The sequence below is a fragment of the Candoia aspera genome, chromosome 2, assembly GCF_035149785.1.
Source record: "Candoia aspera isolate rCanAsp1 chromosome 2, rCanAsp1.hap2, whole genome shotgun sequence".
NCBI lineage: Eukaryota > Metazoa > Chordata > Lepidosauria > Squamata > Boidae > Candoia > Candoia aspera.
In genome coordinates, this window is record NC_086154.1 from 235,780,691 (window position 1) to 235,806,478 (window position 25,788).

General features: G+C 37.8%; 1 protein-coding gene across 1 annotated transcript; it reads right to left on the bottom strand.

Moving 5' to 3' along the window:
• Nucleotides 1-22,637, bottom strand: CDK7 (cyclin dependent kinase 7). Its single transcript, XM_063295575.1, has 12 exons — nucleotides 22,419-22,637; nucleotides 22,167-22,226; nucleotides 20,325-20,358; nucleotides 15,684-15,751; nucleotides 13,356-13,424; nucleotides 12,116-12,226; nucleotides 11,308-11,426; nucleotides 5,061-5,160; nucleotides 3,956-4,042; nucleotides 3,696-3,845; nucleotides 1,286-1,433; nucleotides 1-127 (listed from the first exon to the last, which is right to left on the bottom strand). The coding sequence occupies exons 1-12, from the start codon at nucleotides 22,476-22,478 to the stop codon at nucleotides 102-104; spliced, it is 1,032 nt and encodes a 343-aa protein (XP_063151645.1). The 5' UTR covers nucleotides 22,479-22,637; the 3' UTR covers nucleotides 1-101.
• Nucleotides 22,638-25,788: the final 3,151 nt, after the last annotated feature.

A 25,788-nucleotide genomic window follows, 5' to 3' on the forward strand; every position in this document is an offset into this window, starting at 1 on the left:
TGTAGCTTTCACCCATTTTTAATTGACACCTCAGTTCTCACATTTGGTCTTTTCAGATTTCATAGCAGCAGAAATATTCAAGATCCTCATTTCCATAGTTGTCAAAAAACCAGTTTTTTGGGTAACCCTGGGTGGAAAAAGTATATATACATAGTTTAGCAAATTACTATTTCTGATCCTTCTCAAAATTTTATTATATTTATGTATTCTTGCTAATCTTTACAATCAGTTGGGAATATATGAAATACAGGTTTTATTATCCATTCCCAATCTGAATGTAGGACTGTGGAGATGAGGAATTTCCCTCCTGATCTTAAAATAAAAAGATTATACTCAACAAATACAAATGCTCTCCTGCTTTATATCTGTACTCTCATGAAGTCCAATATAGTGTGCTTCCAAGTGATAAAATTTACTGCTCTTTCAACAATGCCAGCAAAGATTCTCTAGTTTTAGGACTGGAAACAGATATGTAATCTATGGATTTTCCCCCCGTTTCTGAAACATAATGCATCAACATTTAATCGAATCTAAGCAGAGCATGGCTAAATTCCTCTTATATTCTCTCATACAGATCAAACTGTAAGGACTTCTAGCAAGTTTCTGATAAAAAGTACCCTAGAAATGTTTTACACAAAAACATTTTAACTAATGGCAGCACTACTTGAACTTTTAAACCAGGAATGGAAAACCCATTTTTCTACTCCCTTACTTTGGGTAAATCATAAAAAATGTTTATTTTAAACACTAGAATGATGCAGTCAACAACTTTTGTGTGTATGTGTGCGTATGCATGAAAAGTAGAGATGACAACTGTGTGATCAAAGCTCTGTTCCTATTTGTGTGTGTGGACTCCAGGCTGTTTCGGAGCCAATCAAATGGCTGATATGACTGTGTTTGCTGCCGCTGGGGGGTGTCTATTGTTTTTATGGTTTTTAATTCTGTAAGCTGCCCAGAGTCACCGTGTGTGAGTTGGGCGGCCTTATAAATTTAATAAATAAATAAAATGGGTGTCGAATATGCAGCACACATAAAAATAGATGGGGATGCAGCTGCAATCATGACTTTCTTAACCCTTCCTTGTAGACACCTCTGGATGTGGTAGTTAAGATATTTATAACAGAGGAGATTCAGGTTTAAGTTCAGGCATGGAGACTTTGGGCCAGCCACCCCTCTCAGCCCCACCCACAGGGCTGCTGTGGAGATAAAATTCTCCATATGAAAAAGAAAAAGGATATAAATTAGATTAACACAAAATTGAAGAAACAACTATTCATATTTTTACCTTGATCTTTTCCATCCGTCCTTTTTCTTTTTAAATTAGGAACAGGATTTTGTTGCTCCTTCAAAGCTTCTGCAGGGCAGTTGGGTCTTGGCAACTGACTTCCAGGTGTTGGTGCTGGTCGATTACTAAAATAATCATGTTTCAGTGCCTTAAAGGCAAAAGAACAAAGTAAGGTGCATCTTTGAAGCAAGAGTTTTCTCTATACGAGCTGTATTTAATGTGTTGGTTGTATGAACTTTTTTTTTTTGTTAATTAAAAAGTTTTTGCCTGAGTTGGAAAGAAATATGGTGGCAATAAGAGAGAGTACAGCCTCAGTTCTATATATTCCATTTAGAATAAGAAGTGGCACAGGGTTTGAATATGGCATCATTGTAAAAGAAAGAAGGCAATAAGAAGTCCAAATGTTAATAGCAGCAAGTTTATAGCCTTGACACACTTAAAAACATGTTGCCAATATTTGCTGCAGTCAGAGCTGGAGAGTCTGGACTTGTTTGGGGCAAGCTAGGAACACAGAGTTGATTATCATACTAGCATAGCCTCCAGCAACTTTGTGCCCTCCAGATATGCTAATTAATTAATAATTTAATTAATTAAGATTAAAGATATCTTTAATCTCCAGCTAACTTGCACTAAACAACTATCTATTGTGTTGATAGTTTTACCTCAATACAAATGTAAGACTGAGCAGGCAGAGCACATCAAAGCCTGTTCATTCTCAGGAAACTAGAAATAGGCAGGTTAGCTAATTAATTAACTATGAACAAACTAAGTTACTGGTATGTGCTAATACATGCTATACAACAAAAACTGAAGCTCCTTTCAGTGCTATTCTTTATGTAACCAACAGCTCTTATACATGACAGAAATATCAGAATGGGGAAATGAACAGATTTGCCAAGTTGACAAAATATTGTATTCTCCCCACCCAACATCCAAAGAGGGCTGAAAAAGCTAAGGGGGCATAAGATGCTGAATGACTGCGAGGGCAGGGCATGGAATAAAGTAGAGGAGCACTGCATACTCAGTGGTGTCTGCAGGGACTAACAAAAGTAGTGTCACAGTGCAGGTCCCTTTTCTATGTGTGTTGTGATATTGCATGTATGCTCCAAAAAAGGCAGGGTTTGTTGTGCAGTGCCAGAGCACTGCTTTCACCATTCTGACAAAAGCAGCAAGAGTCTGTATACCGCGAAACATTTTGTATAAAATCAGTGCGATACAAAAAGCTGTGCTCATAAAAGAATAGTTTATTTATATACGTTTAACAGACAAGTTTGTTGCAACTATACCCCTCATACTTTCTTTCTGGTGGGGCCTACAGAACTGAAATACATTTCTAAATATTTAATCTATGCCAGGAAAAACTTTTAGTGTGACATGAGAAACAGTGAAGACCACAAGAACAGCTGGAGTATATAATTAGAAGTTTTATTTATTTATTTATTATATTTTTACCACCGCCCATCTCCCCAACACAGGGGATCCTGGGCGGTTCCCAGTCTTAAAAAAGAAAAAGCAGCTCTATTTGGAAACATTGGTTCATGTAGAGTTCTCAAGGAGTGGTTTAGGAAAAAGGTCTGAAACGGCCCTTCATTTCAGTAGCGTTAATTTAAAAACACACCAAACCAAGATTTTAAAACACATGCTTTCAATTTCAAACCCAACAAGGGAATAAATGTCTCTAAATTCAGTGCTACTTGCATCCCCATGGGATAAAACTCTGTTGCAAGCACTCTAGCCACTTATGGGGCTTCAGAGAAAGGGAAGTTATTGGTTCAGTGCCCATTCTTCTTCTTTGCAGCCTGAGCCAAGGGAGAAAGGTTCCTTGCCACTAAGTGCTGACAGGTCAGGCTTCCTCCTCCTTTCCACTAACAAGAACCAAGCCTTGCTGCCTTCTCTCTCCTCTCCATAACTCAGCTGCTTTACCCAACCCGTTGCTTGAGTTTGTGACCCTAGACCAGTGTTCCTTAAGCTTGGGAACTTTTAAGATGTCTGGACTTCAACTCCTAGAGTTCCCCATGCAGCCACCCCCTCCCAGAATTGTGGCAGCTGAAATCCACATATCTTAAAGTCCCAAGGTTGAGGAACACTGCCCTAGACATTGGCTGAAGTGGTCCTGTTTTTCTTTCACTTTGACTGAATAACAGTTTAGCCACCACCCTGATTCAAACTGGCCTTTCACCTACCCACTTTACCTGTATCTTGAGAATCAATTGTCAGAATGCAAACTGAGAGGCTACTCACTCGCTGATAATATCAGAAACAAGCTCACTGCCAAGAGGACACCCTGAAAAGTGCAATAGGCATGGAAGGTGTATTGTTTTTTATAACACGCAGTTAAAAATAGGGCAGTTTTGCCAACAAAAAAATATTTTAGTACACTAGCAGTAATGTATAGGGTAAATTTAAATACCTGAGTAGCTGTAAGCCTAGTACAAGGATCAAACCGAAATAAGCCTTGCAGTAATTCCAGCAAATCATCACCAGCAGCACTGAAGATGTGCTGAAAATGCATTCCAGGGAAACTTTTAAAAGTAACATAATCTGGAAGATTTGTCATACCCTGTTGGAAGAAAAGGAAACAAAGAGAAGAAGAAAAGGTCAGCTACTATAGAATAAATAGTCCCCCATCTGTAAGTATAATTTAATTCTTCAGCCAATCAAGCAACTTACTGGCCACTGCTCCTCTGTTGGAGTACCAAGGGTTTCAAAAATCTTGGTGAGCTGGTCCAGATCAGAATCTCCTGGCAAAAATGGAACCTATAGTAAGATGAATACACTGGCGTTCAAAATGTTTTGATTGTTTGGCTTAACAAGTCTCAGGTTTTCTGGGCAATAAATTCAAGCCCTGGCAATATATTCTCTACATTGAGAGATTTTCTTTTATGCAACAATTGGGGAATCTGCAGCTCCTGATTTAATTTCATACAGATGAGGGGAGGAAGGAGAGAAACCTGGAATGATTGGAGTGGTAGGAGGAGGAAGAAAAGGCCTCTGCAAGCAATCTGTTCACCGCCTCACTTAAGAGTGATGTGAGAAAGAAAAGAGCATGCCAAAAGGAAAGACAGGGTGGTCCCACTCAGATGTGGCTCAGGCTCCACCCATTATCAGTATGAGCTGAGGGAAGCAACCCTCAACAGAAGAAAGTCCTTAGGCTTTTTGGAGACACTGTTACTTCATGCCACCAAAGATGATTATGGAATACTCTCCCACCCCCAAAGGTGTGACTCTTACCCTCAAAGCAGTTCTATTTTAGTGGGCCTTTGGGACCTGGAGTAATTGGTGGGGTTCATCTGGCTTTGGTTTTATTTTTATTTTTTATTTTTTGTCATTATGAGAAGTATGACAACTGATTTTCTGTTTTAGTAATGAGGATGTTCTGTCCTGCTTGCTTCTATACATTCCCCACAGTTGGCCAGTTGTATTTGTAATGGGAAGAAGGAATAACCTCGAGGAACAGCCTCTACCAAGACAATGGTTAGCTAAAAGAAACCTGAGTCCGGGGCAGAACTGTAACCTGAGAAAACCTCTCAGACAAGACCCTCCCTAGTTCTCACGATAATAAAGGCAGGGGGGAGGGAAGCACATTCAGACTTACAAGATTCTGTTACCATAACTTTATAATAAAAGTAGCATTGGCCAGCATGACTTTGGTTTCCTACTATGGTTTACCTTGAAAGGCTGACAGTATCAAGTCTTATTTGTAAAGCACCAACAGACTGAACAATGGTGCAAGAACTGAAGAAAGTTTAATCTGTCAACCACTCTCAGGCCTTACCCTTAGAAGCAATTCAGCCAAGATGCAGCCCACTGCCCACATATCCACACCCACTCCATACATTCTAGCTCCAAACAGTAGTTCAGGTGCTCGATACCACCTGTAAAACAGGTAAGAATCAGGCTACATTGTTTTTCTTCATTGAAAAGGCATACATAAGATTTAAAGCACAAATCTGACCATTTTTTTCAAAGTACAAGTTTAAAACAATATAAAGAACAGCTAATGCAGATAAGAAAGCAAATATAAACAAAATTTGGGTGGATAGTCAACAAACCTTAAAAAAATCATATATGAATAATATATTCTAGTATATCATTAAAAGCATATCATGGCATAAGATATTTCATATCCATTTCATAATCAAAATAGGTACACAGAAAACCTACAAACGTGTTCATTTTGTGTCTAAAGACAAATATTTTCTATTTATTTAAGAAGACCTTCCCTACACATTAGTACCTTAAAATTAACTTGAAAATATATGAAAAAAGAGTTGAAGAAAAATAGTGCTGAACACTATAATTAATACCATTAATACCAAATCTTCAAAAACAGTGCTTCTAGAGAACCTCAGAATTTAATTCAACTTAAATTCACCATTAGGCTAAATGAGTCCTAACTGAAATTACCAGTATAAAAATATTTGATAATTCTGAATTAACACAAGCACTGAAAGTTTTCAGAAGAATGCAAACCCTTATTGGTAAGTGATTGTTGTATAGAAAAGATGCATATTCAACTCTCACATAACAAAGCAGATACACAGCAGTTGGCACATTTTATTAACTTTCCATTTATTATATTGGGAGATTATTTTTTTCATACAGGACTTGTACGTTCTCTGTCTGCAGTCATTCTACTTACTCATTTTAATTCCATGTCCATTTCCCCCCCAAGATCCACTCTTGACACTACCAAAAAATGGTGTCTCCCACATTCAAAACTTCTCATCACCCTTGTATCCTTCACTAATCCTCTCAATCCTTCATCACAATCACATCAATCATATTTTTAGAATTGTACTTTCTTTGCCAAGTGTATATGCTTGGCATAAACTTATTTATGCTTAATTTAAGCTTAACCACATATTCAAAACAGACAGACATTTGTCTAACTAATTCTCACCATCTGCCTTTCTCATTCATTTTTAGGTCACCTCATAGACCAATTGTTTTCCCCATACTTTCTTGCCTTGGTCCTCCCATTTGTTCATTATCATTTAACGGAATAATTTTCCCCTCATTTGCATTCATTTAAAATGTTGCACAATTTTCTCCAAAATTCATTTTTTTTTAAAACCACCATTCAGTGGAATGTAACATGTCACTAACAACCACCTATGGATTCCTACTTTCATACACACTCACAACAGCCTAAATTACTTCAATTCATTCTTTCTGACATATATTTTAAGTCTTTCATTCATAATTAAATCTATACCACTTTCCTACATGCATTTATCAACTGCATTCCCCAAGATTAGACCACTTTTTCCCCCCAGATCTATTAAATCCATCATCTTTCTCTTAGTTGCTCTGACACACAATGTACCTACCTTTTTCTTTCTTTCATTTATTAATTCATGCTTTGTACTATTCATTGTCCTTACATTCCAAGTCACAACCATAAGTCATGGTTATAATCAGATGGGCCCATAAATATTGATACCCCCCCAATGGCTTTGGTCCATCAAGACTTTCACATAGCATTATTTGTAAGACAGAGAAGGTGCAAGCCTTAGTTGTACCCATGCCACATATAGAATATCTTTCTAACTGTAAGGAGAAGTCAGTTTTTGTTGCATTTTGCCCAGTATGCCACAAGTACAACCAAAGACCAGGTTTATTCCAAGCATGCTCACATTATTCTCTGCAAGCCAGGAATCTATTGCAGAGACTATCTTGCAAACCAACATACTGTTGCCCATTTCCTACCAAATAGTCATGTGAAAAAGTAAATACACATGAACAATAACAACAAACCTATGAAAAAATTGACTGCAATCTTTCATTAAAAAAAAAATCAACATTGCCATTTCCATCTGTGAAAAAAGTAAGTACGTTCTTGGCTGTAATACCTGGTATTGTCCCTTTTGGCAGAAACAGCCCCAAAGAGGCATTTCTTATAATTTTCTATCAGTCTCTAACACTGAGTGGGAGGAATTTTTCCCCACTCCTTCATGCAGAACTTTTTCAACTGTGCAATGTTTGAGAAGTTTCTTGCACACACAACCCCCTTTCAAATCACCATAGCATCTCAATGGGATTTAGATCGAGCCTTTGACTTGGACATTCCAGAACCCTCCATTTCTTTTTTCTTTCCTTTCCTTTTTGTTTTGGCTGTTCCTTGATTGATTTACTGGAACATTTAGGGCCGCTGTCATGTCTCAAGGTCCACTTTCGGCTGAGCTTCAATCATCTGACATATGGTTTCACAATATCCCCAAGCACCCTCTTGTACAAGGGAGAATTCATAGTGGATTCTATGGTGGTGAGCTGCCCAGGCCCTGATGCAGCAAAGCAGCCCCAAACCATAACATTTCCAAAACCATGCTTTACAGTTAGTATCTGGTTTTTCTAGTGAAATGCTCTCTTTGATTTTCGCCAAACATGTCTTCTAGTATTGTGGCCAAATCCTTGCCTCGCCTGTCCAGAGCATGTTGTTCCAGAAGTCCTGGTCTTTGCTTAGGTGTTCATGAGCAAACTTTAGTCTTGACCTGATGTTCTTTCTGGACAGCAAAGGTTTCCTTCTGGCACACCTCCTGTGTAATTTAAGCAGCTTCTTTCTAATAGTAGACTCATGCACTTTGACATCAATAGTGGTAAGAGCTACCTCTAGGTCATGTGATGAAACTCTACGGTTCTGAGAGACTTCTTTTAGCATCTTGTGGTTTGCTCTTGGGCTACCTTGATAGGATGGCCTGGCCCAGGCAAGTTGGCAGTTGTTTGAGATCTTCTCCACTTGCAGATGATCTTCTGGACAATAGAATGATTGACGTCCAATTGTTTGGCAATCTTTTTAAATCCCTTCCCAGACTCATAGGCATCTATAACCTTCTTTCTGAAGGCCTCAGAGAGCTCTTTCAATCTAGGAATGGTGATACCACATGCTTCAATAACAAAGGCCAAATCAAACTAAAAGTCTGAGTTTTAAATAAGACAGGTTCCTCCCAGACTCTCTAACAATGTTCTAATCATTTGTACCTGATCTGGTGTACCTGATTCTAATTTTCAGTATTTGAGATAATAATAAATGTAAGGGTGTATTTTTTCCACATGCAAAATTTGCATTTATGTTTATATACAATGGACTACAAAATGTAAATGGTACATGATACTTGTTATATTATATGCCCTTTATCTATCAATATTGTTGGAATAAAGATCAAATACCTGTACGTGGAAATATGTTGAAAAAGTCAAAAATTTCAGTGGGGTGAACTTACTTTTTTGCATGACTATACATGAAGTCTACTAATAAAGTAGTAGACTAAAATTTTAAAAAGGATCTTAATCTCTGTTTACTAATCTGGCAAGAACCTAAACCTTCCAATTCAGCAATAGGAATTGGAAAAGGTTCTTTGAGAGCATTATTATACATTGTAACAAGAGAAAACAATGGTTAGAATGTTCATCTATCCCAGGATCTGAAAATACAAAATATTTAATGTTGTACTATCATCATAAATTAGGCTCTGTTTTTTAATGTACCACCATATAATTTACTGTATTTATATTCAGCTAATGTGGAGGTTAGTCTGTTTTCACTTTAGTGTTAAACTAAATTAGTGTCAAAAACATCTTCAGTGTCTGTTCTTCTGAAATGCTGTATTTAAATCTGACCTTTGTCCTCCCCAACAAAGCAAGGGGTTTCTTTTTTTCCAATTAACTATGATGCAGTCCAGTCCTGACACTCCTGCAGTGTTCTGAGTTGGATGGGAGAACTGCTACATTCCCTCCCTCTCATCACACTCCAGCCAGCATTTCTTTGTAAGCACACAAGATTGTTTGATATGAAGATTTCTACTTTTCTTGTTTATTTTCAACTACTTAGGATAAACTCAGGTAATATGTGATGGTGAGCCTTCTGCTTATGCATATTATTGCTCATTGTAAAAAATAATGACAAAATCACTCCTTTTGATTAGCATTAGCCTAGCAAATTCCTCTTTGGTCCAGTTGGTCCTATCTGTTCCTAGGGTCCCTGGCTAATTCACTGAATGAAACAGAGGTCAATACTGTACTTAAAATGCTATGACATCCATATCCCTGAGTATGTTTACTGGACTAGTGCATCTTACCTTATTATATAAATCTAGTTAAGACTGCTTTTCTGCCTTTTGGTGTGTGTGTGTGTGTATGTGTGTGCATGCATGAGCCTTTGAGTCAGTGTTGACACCTAGTGACCACCTGGACAAGTCCCTGCTGTTTTTTTGGCAAGATTTTCAGAAGTGATATGCCATTCCCTTCTTCCTGGGGCTGAGAGTGAGTGGTCGTTAAATGGCCAAAGTAATTTAACTGGCTTCATGCGTAAAGTGGGACTAGAACTCATAGTCTCCTAGTTTCTAGCCTGGTACCTTATCTGCTACACCAAACTGGCTCTCTACTTTTCTGCCATTATAATATTTTGTGGACTGAAGTGGATTTATTTACACCTTTAAAGAGTCCCGTTCTCCTCCATGCCTAAATTATATAAATTTATATAAATTATAAATTTAGTAATTTATTGGATTTATTAAAATTAAACAATAATTTAATAATAAATTATATAAATAAATAGTGACAGTTGGTCTTGTGGTTAAGGTGCTGGGCTAGAATCCAGGAGACTGAGTTCTAATCCCACTTTAGGCATGAAAACCGGCTGGGTGACCTTGGGCCAGTCACTCTCTCTCAGCCCAAGTCACCTCACAGGGTGGTTGTTGTGGGGAAAATAGGAGGAGGAAGGAGTATTAGGTATGTTTGCCGCCTTTATTATTTATAAAAATAATAAAGGTGGGATAAAAATAAATAAATAAATAGCTTGGAAACATCCTTGCATTACTAAACTAAGTCTATGCGGAGGTGACTGAAAGCAGGTGGAATTGTTTTCAGTTTTAGGGGTCTAAGTGTCTCATTGTCTTGAAGACAATCCCACTTGAGATTATGGTGAACCAGAAACTCAAGAGTCCATCTCCTTTTCCTTTACTTTTAGTAGAAGGCCAATATGTAAGATAATATGAATTACTAACTAGTATTTTTATTTAGGTACGTTTCAGGATACATATTTGTTACCAAGTGTAATGGTTGCCTATTCTAAAACACCATCAGACTCATGAGTGTGAATTCAAAGATATCTGATTTATTAAAGAATAGTATGCAGGATCACAGAGAAAGCTGAGAATGATGAAAGCGTGCCAAATTCAAACTAAAAACCCTCGGTGCAAATGAAATCCCTCCCCCCGTAGAATCTTCTCAAGTTCACAATCCCAGGTGCTCCTAATGGTTTCTGATGGTCTGCGGGAAAAGTCCTTGAACAGAGAACATAACCCAAACACATTCCATTGTCCTGATTTCACATACAGAGCTTGGTACAAGGTCTCACAGCAGCTCCCTCCCAAACAGAGACATGCGTCAGCGCCATGGCATGTGAAACGTTACGATGTATAAACTACATTGGATCAGTGAACATGACACCAAGAGTATAAGGCATCAGTGTGACAGTCACAACCATACTGCTTTGCAGTATCACAAGCAGATTGCCAATGGAATGAGGGGCTATCCCTATGGACTTGTTTTTTCTTGCTGTAAACTTAGCTTTGTCTCACTAAAATATCCAGCATTATTTTTATGTTAAAGGTCTTAATTCAAGGAAGAAGTTGTAAGGGAATTCAGAAAAACCTAAAACAAAATGACATTAAAAATCTTTTCTATAAATTTCAGATGCTTTTTATTCCTGCTTCTATAAGTTCAGGAAAAAAAAATCCTAAATGGTGTTTCATCCATTCTAATTTCTTGTTTTGATGTTAGCTATTAACAGAGTTTAGAAATTAGTAGAATAGTCTATGGCCCCAAATAATCCAAAAACCTCCAGGGCTGAATGTGATTTGATCTTTTGTTACCCCAGTCCAAGTCTGATATTCCATCCATCTGCCCCAGCGACTGTCTTATTAAGTTTTCCCTCCTTCCCTACAATTAGTGACTAGACAAGCAAGCAGCGTTACTATAATAGTAGCCTGTTTGTATTCACTGAAGGTTTTCTTTCTTACCTTGTTACTACTTGATGTGTATAAACTCTGTTTGGACTTCCAAAAGATTTTGCCAAACCAAAGTCAGCTAGTTTTAAAACTCCATTTTCATCTAGCAACAAATTATTTGGCTTAAGGTCCTTGAAAAGAGAGATTGAGCAAAATGATAGGAGTATGTCATATTCAAATGAAAATACTTTACATTTGTAAAAAGAATAACTTAAGAGATCAAAATATGTACTTAATCAGAAATAGGTTTACAGGAAGCAATGGTTTATAGTTACACACATATATGTAACTGCTATGATATGTAACTGCAATATATGATTGAGCAGCCAAACAGAAACAATATTACCTAAATAAACATTTATGCTTATTTCTGTCTCTGAGGATAAGTGAAGGTCCATAATCTCTTATTTGAAACAAATAAAAAGTTAAAGACAAATAGTTTTATCCAAATTATCAGTCTGTTATGCCTGTTTATGCTGGCAACAAAGTAAGTTTTTCCACCATTGAAGGCATTCTGAGCAACTCACTAAAACATACCATGAATCTAAATGATACAGTATTATTGGAAAGCACTGGCTTTATCTTTCAGAAAGATTCCCATTTCTACCATGTTTCACTATTAGGACAAAAATAGCACTAAGATTAATTGCAAACTATTTACACAAATAAATGAAATTTTACTTAGATATTACACTTCAGATTTCATTACGGCCAAGACAAGGAATTTACAAAGAGCTCCATCATTCTGATCCCCAAATTAGTAATACAAGAAGACCACTCTTGCTGAAAGACCATTTATTTTGTCCCCAGGCTCACTTACCCTATGAAGTATCCAATGTTCGTGTAAATATTCTAATCCCTGAAGTGTCATCAGCATATATGCTTTGATGTGGGAAGGTGTCAAAACAAGACTAGTGTCCTTTATTATAACCTGTAAAGCAATATATTTTATAAACTGCAACCACTTCATTGACTAAATTTACACAAATGTCTATATTCAAATACAGAACAGACCCATTCAGATAGTACAAAGCTTCATGTGAATAGTCGTGCAGAAAGAACTGTATATGTGAAGGTTTCCAGAATAGTGAATACTTCACTGCAGGCTTATGGAAGATGAATTCAGTGATATCAGTAATGCAGCTTTACTGAATGACAAGGATGCTCACCACTAAAGAGTTATAGTATATATGTTTTTGTGAAGTCTCAATAGAGCTCCCACAAGTTACTAAGCCATAACCTGTAGTTTACAAACCCCAATAGTTGGATTCACACTTTACACTAAGCCATAATGTGACTTGTTTGAGTTTGGCTTAGCAAATGGTATGAACTGAGCCACAAAGTTCAGAATTATTGAAATCAATAGGGCATCAGTTTGTCTTAACTGACTTAGTCTCGTTGGTTTATATAGCTCTCTGCCAAGTATGATCAAGCCAACCCATAGTTTCTAATTAAAAAAAAGTTATCTGAGAGACACTTCATTAGAATGTTTTAGGTCTAGTTTAAATAAATAGCACCTTAAGCAATTACAATTTTCTCTCTTTGATGAAAGCACCATAATCTTCAGCCCTCTGTTTCATGAACATTTTACTTGCTTCTTTTTGAACTATATCAAAATAAGTTGTTTTGCAGCATGACTCAGTTACTTTATTTGCCTTCAAAATTATGTTATGTAAAGCACCATGTTTCCTAAATGACTTAAGAGGATAAAAACAGAGGAATAGAAGACAAATGGTGTCAGGAGCAGAATGTTATTTCAGTTACACATTCTTAGAAATAATAGGATACCTCCAAAGGGTTCAGGGACAAGTGAAAGTTGAAGGAAGTAACAGATGACCCCTGAAAAGTCCTATGAGAGATATTTTCAGACATAAAACAATTCATTATGTTTATTTTAAAAAAATCAAGTGACACATTCACTTTTCTATTCTTTTTCCTAATTCTTCCTGCAACCTTGTGATTTCTTCCTATGAGCTCTGACTACAATATATATAGAGTGAAACTTGCCTCTAACAGGAAAAGTTAAACCAGTAGAAAATGATTGGTTTAAGCAGTCTTACCTCTAGATCCGTTTCCATAAAATCAAACACTAGACTGATGTTTGATTTGTGTCCAAACGCATCAAGTAACTGGAAGAAAAAGACATCCAGATGTTTGTAGTTCTTATTTCATAAACGGAAATGGCTCCAGGTTTAAAGAGATCCTGAGAAAAATAACCTGGGGTGTCTTCTTCCTGCTTGGTCAGTGGACAGGCAGCTTTAGCTAGTTGGGATGTCTGCATGGCAAGCTATCAGTTGATTGGTCTAGTTACTCTTACCTTTCCACAATGTCTCAAAGTTATACTAGATCCAGCCACCTGCTGTGTCCTGGAGTGCTAAGCCAGAAATTTTTTAAAGTGAGGAAACTAACATCTGTTCCTCACAGTGTGACAACTTCTCAAAGATATCAAGTAGTGTGATGGCTCTGCCATATGTAGAGAATATTAGTAGTAGAATGGATACTGTCTGAATTTGAATCTGAGAGGGAGTTTGATTCTTAAAGAGAGTTATCTCATGGTTTTAAAAATCTATACTATGATTTTATTAATGCTTGTTAATGTTTTTTATGACCCACCTTGCTAGTATGTATATTCTGAAAGGCAGAATAAATTGAAATCAATAATACACAAACCAGAAACAGCGTTAATTGATTTCTTGGTATGCTGGCTCTGCTGAAATATAACAGACTGTAGAAAGGAATGTTAAATTATGGGCTAGCATTATACTTCAATAAATAAAACGTAGTTAAGTTTTCTGCTCCATCTTTGCATGGCCCTATATAATTGAAATAGGAGAAGGTTGTTTGCCCGTATCTTTGAAATCTTGAGCCATGTTCTACTTTTCTAAATCACACATAGCAAAAATTATAATATGATGAGATATCTCAGCTCATTCCATTTCAAGCCAAAAGGTTAGCAGAAATAAACCTATGTAAGGAGCCTCATTTATATATTACAGCAGTGAATATGAGTTGCTTCTCTTTAACCTGCTTAACTCATAAAACTTTAGTAAGTTGTATAACAGGACCACAGTGGTGAGGTAATGTTAGACAATAAAACCCTGGGTCATAGGAATGATTTCAGCTAATCTGATCTAAAGATGAAATAACTAAACACATTTGCAGTTGTAAAGGGTCCTAACTATCTGAGTAAAATAACCAAGCAAAAAGATTATATTCACACTCCTGCAGTCAAGTTTCATTGTGATGCTATAAACTAAGCTCTGAATTGTACTCAGGTCTGTCTTTAACTTTTAGATTCTGGAGCAGAGAGAGAGGCAAGAGTGAGACCATATCACAGCAATCATAAGGCAACAAGCAGTATCTTAAAAGGATTTTAGCGTGCCCTAAATAATAAGCTTCATTCTTTGAACCCTCAGGCTGTTTCCTTTGTAATTTTGGTAATTACTGTTGCACATTGTTACTAGTTTCTGGCCTTATACTTATTCATACTGTAACATGGGGTATATTTAGAGACTGGAGCTTGCAAAGATTGGAGATTTAGAGATTAGAGCTTGCAAAGTTCTTTTTGGCTGAAAGATATATGTTTTTCAGTTTGTTGAGTTCCCTTGGAAAACTACTCCAATATAGCATAAAGAAAGTATAGCAAGTAACCAAACTCCAAAAACTCAGCTCACTGGTTCTTTCTTTCTTTCTTTACTTTCTATCCTGCCTGTATTACTTTTATAAATAACTCAAGGCAGCAAACATACCTAATACTCCTTCCTCCTACTCCTTTCCCCACAACAACTCTGTGAGGTGAGTTGGGCTAAGAGAGGGTGACTGGCCAAAGGTCACCTAGCCAGCTTTCATGCCTAAGGCGTGACTAGAACTCACAGCCTCCTGGTTTCTAGCTCATTGCCTTAACCACTAGACCAAACTGGCTTTCTTCCTGTAATTCCTGTATATTCTTATACAATAATATAATAATTAATACAGTAATATAATAATAATAATTACTGTAACATCTGAAACCAATGGTTTCAGAGTTATTAGAAGATTAAATTATTTTACTATAATGTATTGGTTTCTTCCCACATTAACATAATCAAAATTCACCTGAAACTGAACCATGTCATTTGCCTCTTCCATATCATCCTAACATACATGGAATACTTGAGTGAACAGAAAACTGCCATAGGTAAATAGCTTATATAAGAATATATGAATTGGGCCTAATACACAAATGGCTTTTCCAAGTCAATTTTTTCCTACATCTATAAATTTTATAAGATTCATTTTTCTGGGAACTCTCTCCCACATGGAATAGCAATTTCTAGCCAAATTTATTGATAGCTATAATTAAGGTAACAACATAACAAGGATTTTTTTGTAGAGTAATTCATACTTACCCCAATAATATTTGGATGGCTAAGCTCCTGCAGCAGTTTTATTTCTCGAAGGGCCGTTCTATTTATACCTTATTTGAAAGAACACAAGATTAAAAGAATTTGAGGTACCTTAGGTGTTTCAAAGACTCCCTTGACAAGGAGTACTCAGTGCTAATACTTCTGCCTTGATGATTTATGTACACATTCGTAATAGTGTTATGCCCATATGATCCAAATCTAAAAGTCCCAAATCTATCCCAAGTGACCAGACTTCTGGACCTTTCTTCTGGACCTTAGAAAACAACTTGTCCTAGTGAAGAGTTGTAAGTTAGTTGCTTTAAGTTTCTGATCTAATCACTAGCACTTCCAATTAAAAAGAAAGTTTCAGAGAGATTCCTATCATTTCCTATTTTTGTATACAATGGTAAATTACATGAACTAGTTTAACAGCATCTTAAAGCAGCTTCATGATGATGAACAGGTTAAGCATGGCATAAACTTTACTGATAAAATTTACACAAACACACCACCCTTGAATATTCCCATGTATATTCAAGATGCAGAATTCAGTCAAATATTCTAGAAAAAAGAAGAGAATTATTTCACATTCTGTATCCTGAGTGATGAGGGAAAAACTTTGTTTTCAGAGAAGGCTAGGTCCCTATGCAAATATCCTTTGATGTCACACTTCTTCCAAAATTCATTGTTTCTACACTAGGGAGGAAGGTTTTGGTGGAGACAAAAGGAGAATAGAAAGATAAGAGCTTATTTTCTATGGGGTACAAAAATTATACTGTATGTGCCCATATCTATACTGATCATATAGCTTTAAGAATCTTAAGTGTCCTAAGCATTATTAGAGTACAGTAATTACATGTGCCTATATTATCTGCATTCACAATGTAGATCCATTGGCTCTTTTAATAATTTCCAAACTCAACTGCATGCCAGCATCTGCCTTTAAAGCCTTAAACAGCTTGAAGTAGTCCACTTCAGATATCACCTGCCCTCAGTACTAAGTCTTTAAGATCAATCTCAAAGGCCATGTTGTTCATTCCACCTGCATGTGAATCAGGTGAACAAAGATAAGAAATAACCTTGGTGGTGGTGTCATCCAAGGTCTGTGTGCAGTAAGATCTTATTCTTCACAATTTGATTGTAGATGAGTATGTGAATGCAGTGTGTATTACTGAGACCTGGATGGGCAAGGGCAACAATGTCATGCTGTCAGAGATTTTCCACTCCTGGGTTTTGGGTCCCTTATCTGTTTGATCTTGTCTCAAGGCTCGTGTTAAAGACTGCTCACCTTTTGGTGTTGGGTAACTTCAATTTCCATTAAGTCTTAGGGGTGGTTGGGGCAGAGTTTGGGAGTTCATAGCCACTGTGGCAACTGTGGGCTTGATCCAAGTAACACATATAAGCAGTTGGGCTTTGGGCCTCCTTTTGTCTCTGAGTAGGTATGATGATCTGGATAAGTAGAGCTGACTGTAGTTCAGATCACAAACCTCTTATTGCACAATTTAGGATCAGACTAAAGAGATTAGGGAAGACCCACAGATCAGCTAGATATGAGCTCACTAATATTCCTAAGAAATATGCAGTGGAGGTGAAGAATTGATTTAAGGGACTGGACTTAGTAGATAGGGTCCCGGAAGAACTATGGACAGAAGTTCGCAACATTGTTCAGGAGGCGGCAACAAAATACATCCCAAAGAAAGAGAAAACCAAGAAGGCAAAATGGCTGTCTGCTGAGACACTAGAAGTAGCCCAAGAAAGAAGGGAAGCAAAAGGCAACAGTGATAGGGGGAGATATGCCCAATTAAATGCAAAATTCCAGAGGTTAGCCAGAAGAGATAAGGAATTATTTTTAAACAAGCAATGCGTGGAAGTGGAAGAAGACAATAGAATAGGAAGGACAAGAGAGCTCTTCCAGAAAATTAGAAACATCGGAGGTAAATTCCAGGCCAAAATGGGTATGATCAAAAACAAAGATGGCAAGGACCTAACAGAAGAAGAAGAGGTCAAGAAAAGGTGGCAAGAATATACAGAAGACCTGTATAGGAAGGATAACAATATCGGGGATAGCTTTGACGGTGTGGTCAGTGAGCTAGAGCCAGACATCCTGAAGAGTGAGGTTGAATGGACCTTAAGAAGCATTGCTAATAACAAGGCAGCAGGAGACAACGGCATCCCAGCTGAACTGTTCAAAATCTTGCAAGATGATGCTGTCAAGGTAATGCATGCTATATGCCAGCAAATTTGGAAAACACAAGAATGGCCATCAGACTGGAAAAAATCAACTTATATTCCCATACCAAAAAAGGGGAACACTAAAGAATGTTCAAACTATCGAACAGTGGCACTCATTTCACATGCCAGTAAGGTAATGCTCAAGATCCTGCAAGGTAGATTTCAGCAATTCATGGAGCGAGAATTGCCAGATGTACAAGCTGGGTTTAGAAAAGGCAGAGGAACTAGGGACCAAATTGCCAATATCCGCTGGATAATGGAAAAAGCCAGGGAGTTTCAGAAAAACACCTATTTCTGTTTTATTGACTATTCTAAAGCCTTTGACTGTGTGGACCATAACAAATTGTGGCAAGTTCTTAGCGGTATGGGGATATCAAGTCATCTTGTATGCCTCCTGAAGAATCTATATAATGACCAAGTAGCAACAGTAAGAACAGACCACGGAACAACGGACTGGTTTAAGATTGGGAAAGGAGTACGGCAGGGCTGTATCCTCTCACCCTACCTATTCAACTTGTACGCAGAACACATCATGTGACATGCTGGGCTTCCAAGGCTGGAGTTAAAATCACTGGAAGAACCATTAACAATCTCAGATATGCAGATGATACCACTTTGATGGCTGAAAGTGAAGAGGAACTGAGGAGCCTTATTGTGATAGTTGCCTTAATTCCAATAAAACGCTCAGACTCAAAATGACAATTCAGGTTCTGAGTTTATTTAGAAAAGGGTGCAAACAGGTAAAAAGCTGAGAATGAGAAAAGCGCACCTAAACTCAAACTAAATAGCATCTTACACACAGCAGCCCAGCCCCTCCCTCACATACAGTTCACCCCACATTCCCAGGTGCTCCTAACGAGCTCTGCTGCTCAACGGGCAAAGAGACCTTGACATTTCAGAGATAGTCTAAACACATTCCTTCTGGCACAGATCAACACGTTTTTAGTACAAGGCTCGCAGCAGCACCCTCCCAGTCAGAACACGTATCAGCACCATGGCAAGCGAACTGTTACAATGCAGAAACATCGGAACGGTGAACGTGACACTTATGATGAAGGTGAAAGAAGAAAGTGCAAAAGCTGGCTTGCAGCTAAACCTCAAAAAAACCAAGATTATGGCAACCAGCTTGATTGATAACTGGCAAATAGAGGGAGAAAATGTAGAAGCAGTGAAAGACTTTGTATTTCTAGGTGCGAAGATTACTGCAGATGCTGACTGCAGTCAGGAAATCAGAAGACGCTTAATCCTTGGGAGAAGAGCAATGACAAATCTTGATAAAATAGTTAAGAGCAGAGACATCACACTGACAACAAAGGTCCGCATAGTTAAAGCAATGGTGTTCCCCGTAGTAACATATGGCTGCAAGAGCTGGACCATAAGGAAGGCTGAGAGAAGGAAGATCGATGCTTTTGAACTGTGGTGTTGCAGGAAAATTCTGAGAGTGCCTTGGACTGCAAGAAGATCAAACCAGTCCATCCTCCAGGAAATTAAGCCAGACTGCTCACTTGAGGGAATGATATTAAAGGCAAAACTGAAATACTTTGGCCACAATCATGAGAAGACAGGACACCCTGGAGAAGATGCTGATGCTAGGGAGAGTGGAGGGCAAAAGGAAGTGGGGCCGACCAAGGGCAAGGTGGATGGATGATATTCTAGAGGTGATGGACTCGTCCCTGGGGGAGCTGGGGGTGTTGACGACCGACAGGAAGCTCTGGCGTGGGCTGGTCCATGAAGTCACGAAGAGTCGGTAGCGACTAAACGAATAAACAACAAGGTATGATGATCTGGATAAGTAGGGAATTTAAATCTGCCCTTAGTTGTGGCCACATCACTTCCTGGTCCAGGTGATATGGCAGCTACCCACCACCTTGGAGAGCAAAGGGACTGATTAGGAGTCTTCCCTAGTTACCTTATGAATCCAAAGGGTTTCTGGTAGGCACCTGGGGTTTTCCTCAATACACATAACCCAGGAGAACCTGATGGCAGTTCCCTGCTTTTTTCAAGTGAAGGAGGGAGAGTCTTGCAAATTTTTTTTTTCTGTCAGTGTGCCTGCATTTTGGAATAGTCTCCCCCTAGAAATTAGATCAGCCCTATGCTGTTGGCTTTCCAGAAGCTATTAAAAACAGAGGCTCCCTGAGTTTTGTGATGTGAATTGACACCATTGATTATAATTTATGTCAGGATTGGTTTACTGTTTTATTTTCTCTGCTTTACTGGGGATGTTATGATATTGTTTTGATATACAGTATATTGTAAACTGCTGAGAGTCTTTCCAATTGTGGCAGGGATAAATCCAGTATATATATAAATAAATCTGAACTGGAACTCCCTCCTAATCATTGTCCCTTATTTCATCTTTCAGAAGCTACCAAACGAAGAAGCTTATTCTTATTAGGTATTTTAGATACTTACCATCTTTAGCTTCTGATCTATGTCCAAGTTTTATCTACAGCAGAGAATATTCTTTATTAATATATGCAGGTCAGGAACTGCAATAATAGTTTTAACTGATAGAAAGCTATATCCTATGCTTATTTACTTACAATAACTATGCATATTTACTTACACACATGTATAAAAACTATACATATGTACCACTGTATATTTTATTACTTCAAACACTTCAACAGGTTTGGTGCTTACAAACTTTTTGTAGAGTTACGTAGTTGTGCCAGACCTAATGTACTGGCTTAGAAGTCCCAGTAAATCAGGAATTCTGTTTAGTAAGACATGATGTAAACAAGCAGTGTACCCATACATGGAGTTCAACTGTGTTCCCACTTCACAAATGCCATCAACAACCAAGAAAGTCTATACATGGTTGACACTTATGTATAGTGAAAGTCGTGACTCATATGCCAAATTTAAATTTAAGTTCTGGGATCCACAGACTTTTAGTTATTAATGTTTATCTACTACTCCAACGGTCCAAATCTTCATGTAAAAGTAATTATGACGAACTGAAAAACTACATTGAAGACTTAGTGTTAAATTTCCCTACTGCATAAGTTCTAATTGGAGGGGACTTTAGTGCCAGAATGGGGTCCAACGATAAGGCGTTATTTATTTATTTAATTTTATCCCGCCTTTATTATTTTTATAAATAACTCAAGGTGGCGAACATACCAAATACTCGTTCCTCCTCCTATTTTCCCCACAACAACAACCCTGTGAGGTGAGTTGGGCTGAGAGAGAGTGATTGGCCAAAGGTCACCTAGCCAGCATGAAAGCCGGCCACTAGACCAAACTGGCTCTCTAAAAATATTTTTTTAATTCTACATTTATTATTTTCATAAATAACTCAAGGTTGGGAACATACCTAATACTCCTTCCTCCTCTTTATTTTCCCAACAACAACCCTGTGAGGTGAGTTGGGCTGAGAGAGAGTGACTGACCTAAGGTCACCCAGTGGCTTTCATGCCTAAGGCGGGACTAGAACTCACAGTCTCCTGGTTTCTAGCCTGGTGCCTTAACCACTACACCAAACTGGTTATATACTCATTACCATTAATGCCCCCTTGATCCCAGTCATGAGTCCTCATTGCTGCAGCATCAATTTAAAGACAATATCTCTAGCTATACTGGTCACTGTCTAGCTCAATTAACTTACTATTTGAATCTGAATATCTTAAATGGGGCAATGTTGAATGACTGTCCAGCAGAGTATAGATAGTGGAGAACAGAGATCAGCATTACAGATTATATCACAGTCTCAAATAACACGATTGATTTGTTAATTTCATTCCAGGTGACAATGGGCAAGCTAAAGAATGATTAACAGAAGATCAGTGTCTTAAATCTAATTTAGCCCTGACTTCTTACACTTGATTTTCTTCCTGCAAGTGTAAATTTTGGCACTTTTAGAAAACTACATATCTGCAGCTATTGAGAACTGTTGGTGGCTTGAAGACTGTGTCTTAGGGAAAAAAAGTATCTTTTTTCATTACTGTATTTATAGCAAATTTAAGATAAAATATAAATAAATTATTTGAGGGAAACCCTCACTCTTCTTTTCAGGTAAATAAAATGAATTCCTACATTTTGATATAAAGGAAACAGGCAATGTTTTCCAGTAATGTTGTTAACTTTTTACTTTAATTAAATGATTTCCCCATTTATGTTGTCTGCAGAGGAATCCATAGTCTTCTCCAGAGATAAATGATTGTTCAGATCTAAAAATACTGCTGCATTCTAAATTATGGTTAGAACAAAGGATGATCTGAGGAGATATGAAACAGCCAAAATAAGACTTACCTTTTTAATAGCAACAATTTGATTTGTGTTCTTGTCTCTTGCTTTATAAACAGTAGCAAACTAAAGAGGAGAGAAAATACCTGAACATTAAAAATTCAATTTTCCAAAGATATAGCAACATCACTACCCAGCTTTATTTACTTAGAACACAAAAAGGGTTAGGGTTAGAGAATACCGTAATAGGACTTTTATTAAGGTCACAAACCAGAGTTACAGACACATTAAAAGGTGGATCAGGCCGCTATTCCTTACCTGCCCTTCACCCAGAAAGTCCAGTTTTTCGTAGCGTTTGGCTCGCGCTCGCGCATCCATGGCGACGCGATACCAGGGAAGGCCGGAAAGGTGATTTAAAATCCCCCGCGGCTCAAAACGAGCTTTAAAAATCCAAATGCCCAAAGTGCAATTCCGCGCCGCCGTTTCCGGTGCGGAACTCTATGCCTGCGCATGCGCCGCACGCTGGCGAAGGACGCTTCTGCTGGCCGGGCAACGGCGTCTAAACCGGAGAGGAAGAAGTAACGGCGCGACGCTCGTCGCTGGGATTCCGCTTTCAAGGGAGCGGGAGCGGGAGCGGGAGCGGGAGCGAGAGCTGGGTAAGCGCTAAGGTTGGATGAGCGGCAGGAGCGGTATCCCCTTCCAAAAGTTGGCATGGAAAGGAGTAGTACATACTTCATATGAGTGAAAACACGATACGGCAATTTTCAAACAATTAAAAAAATCTTATTATCTGCCAAGTTTGGCCCTTAGATGTTTTGCGCCGGCCTGTAATACATTTTAACGACTGGGTCACTGTTGTAAGTGTGCATGGCACTGAACATTTTGGGGTGGGATGGAAAGGCGAGAGCAAAAACATTTTATAAATCCCTTAAATAAATTATAAAAGTGTTCTGCTGATGCCAGTAAAGTGACCTGAAACACGCTTGAATTTGAGTTCGGTTGAGTAGTCAGTTATGTGTAGCCAAACTGAGAAAATGCCCCAGAAAGAAGATTAAATCTGCATTTGCTGATTGGTATGTATCTACACAACTCTAGAAATAATTATTATAGATAAAATACAACAAATCACATTATGGTGGAGAAGACTACTATGACCTGGTCCCTGTCAGTCTGCTATCCAGATAATATCTGTTGGTGAGAAATCCTAAATTCCCTACCCATGCTTTTGATGGTTATCTTTATACCAGGTTTTTATCGGGGAGGAAGCCTTCCCAAGTATATCAGAAAGGAAACACAACCAGATGAGCTAATTCTCCTTCGCTGAAAGGCTGCATTAACTGAATCTTGCAAGTCTGAAAGTACAAATCTCCCACCATCTTTTACAGCTAATAAGTTACAGAGGTTCCTGAGCTTCTTTCTCTGACCATTATGCAGCTGTGGGCTGTGCCCTCCCTTATCTGATTGTTCGCTATGCAGCATCTCTTCCCCTGCCTCCCAAGGTCATTTCCACATACCATTACAACTGTCACAAGCTGGGACTGACTTGGACCTCCAGCTAAATTTCACACACAGAACTCCAATTATGTAGTTAAGCTGTGTCTTTATTAAAACACTGCCAGCTTCAAATCAATACTCAATTACATTCAGAAATCTTCATTATGAGTTTGCAGACAGCGAGTTTGCCTTTGTAATTTTTTTTGGGGGGGGAAATATTATTTGAAAGTGTTACCTGATTTGTTTCCTCTTCCTTAAATTTCACCCCGTTTGCTGCGATGTTTGACTGGCCAAGCTCTGAATAAAACATTAAAATGGACCCAATGATGATCTTTCCATGCAGAAATTGCATAATTTTGAGACATGCTCTCAGCTTTTCCCAGTTGCAGGGCTGACTGTTGAACGCTAGCAAATTAACAACGATGCAACTAAAAAAGTTTTTCATTAGGCATGTCTTGCACTTCCAGCAAGGAATATCCACATTCTCTGACAATATCCTTCGTTCGTACCAGTAAGAAAAACTTTGGCTATTCCAAAAACAATGAAGTTGTTTTTCATCCATTCTTTTGTAGATTTGCTTGTATGTTTGGGATTACTATCTTGCTGCATGACCTGCTTACAGTTCAGCTGATGGTAGTTTCCTGTAAAATTCTGATACAAACCAGAATACACGCTTCATTCAATGATGGTAAGTTTAGGCCATCCCCAAACCATGACATTACTACCTCTGTGCTTGACAGCTAGTATGAGGTTTTTACTGTTAAATGCAGTGTTTGGTTCCCTCCAGATACAATAATGTCCATGTAGCCTGAGAAATTCTACTTTTGACTCATGTCGTTCAATGAACATTCCTCCAGAAGTCTGGAGAATCATCTGCAAAGTATGACTGTGGATCAGTGCTCCAGAGCTTTAGAAATGTTTTGTAATTTTTCTACATTGACAAGCATCAATGACATTTTTACAGAGGTCTTCAGAAATTTCTTTTGAGTGAAGCATGACATGCTTTTAAAACCTATCTAATAAGAGAAACCAATGCTTGTGAGATTTGCATAGGGCAGGGCTGGCCCAAATTGGCCCTAATTGTTTAATGCAGTTTTCAGACAACTGCCCTTTGTTCTCCCTTTAACAATTCCATACATTAAAAAGGAATTAATGGTGTTTACATTTTCACACTAGCACATTATATGTTGGGTGGCTTTCTGAAATGAAATAAACACCAAATATTAGTGTTACTTGTTTACTCAGGTTTCTTTTATATTTCACTAGGACCCACAGGAACATTTGCTGTTTGCAAAAATATGCAAAAATTCAGAAAATCCAAAAGGGGGCAAATACTTTTTTCACAGAACTTTAAGTAATAAGAGAAGCACATCAAGGCGCATATGTTTGAGAAAATGTAGGCAGAACGGAAATGTACATTCTGCTAAGCAGGTGCATCCAAAACGGCAGATCCATATTGTGGTTTTTATTATCCAACTGTCCAGATGGGTTTGCTTTATTATTTGTGGTGGTGGTTGTAAACCCAATTGCAACTGGCAATTAGAATTTGTTTGGTTTTTGTGCAAACATTGCTAGTGTAGACCAAACCTTAAAATACATATGAAGAATATATCAAACAACAGTAGAAATGCAAACATTACATTCAATATAACACACAAAAGCATTCTTACAATAATAGAAGGTGAACAACTTAATGGAGCTGTATCTACTGATTTAGTAAAATCTTGCATACAAAGTCGCATTATAAACTTGAACCTCTTTCCCACTTAAACAAGACAGATGAAAGTTCTTCTCAAGTTTGTGTAATAAAAATTGTTGTTTCAAATAACAATTCTCCATTGCTAGGCTTGGCTTTCCTCTTTCCTGTCATTAAAACAGGTATGTTATAGTGAGTACATCTGTTAAAAATGAAGTCAAATATTGATCACAAGATCCATGAATATATCCATTTGCAGTTTCAGTACTGCTTCATAAAAATAAATTATTTTGTATGTCCTTCATATGATTCATTGTGTGTGCTTCATATAATTCATTGATGTATACTATAATCGTGTACTAAGTACTGTGTACTATGAATTATACTTCATATTATTCTGGATTTGTATATTAGTAGAATACAAATCAGTGCTACCCAAATCATTCAGCACAAGGAGTTCTTTCAGCTTCCTGATTCAGTGACTCAAAGCAACCCACT

What these genes read in the sequence shown, in the direction of transcription:
- CDK7 (XM_063295575.1), bottom strand. Translation starts at nt 22,478, where the DNA reads ATGGATGCGCGAGCGCGAGCCAAACGCTACGAAAAACTGGACTTTCTG. An exon ending in AAATTGTTGCTATTAAAAAG is followed by an intron (nt 20,359 to 22,166) that starts GTAAGTCTTATT and finishes TCTCTGCTGTAG; the next exon opens with ATAAAACTTGGACATAGATC. An exon ending in TAGATCAGAAGCTAAAGATG is followed by an intron (nt 15,752 to 20,324) that starts GTAAGTATCTAA and finishes CTTTCAAATAAG; the next exon opens with GTATAAATAGAACGGCCCTT.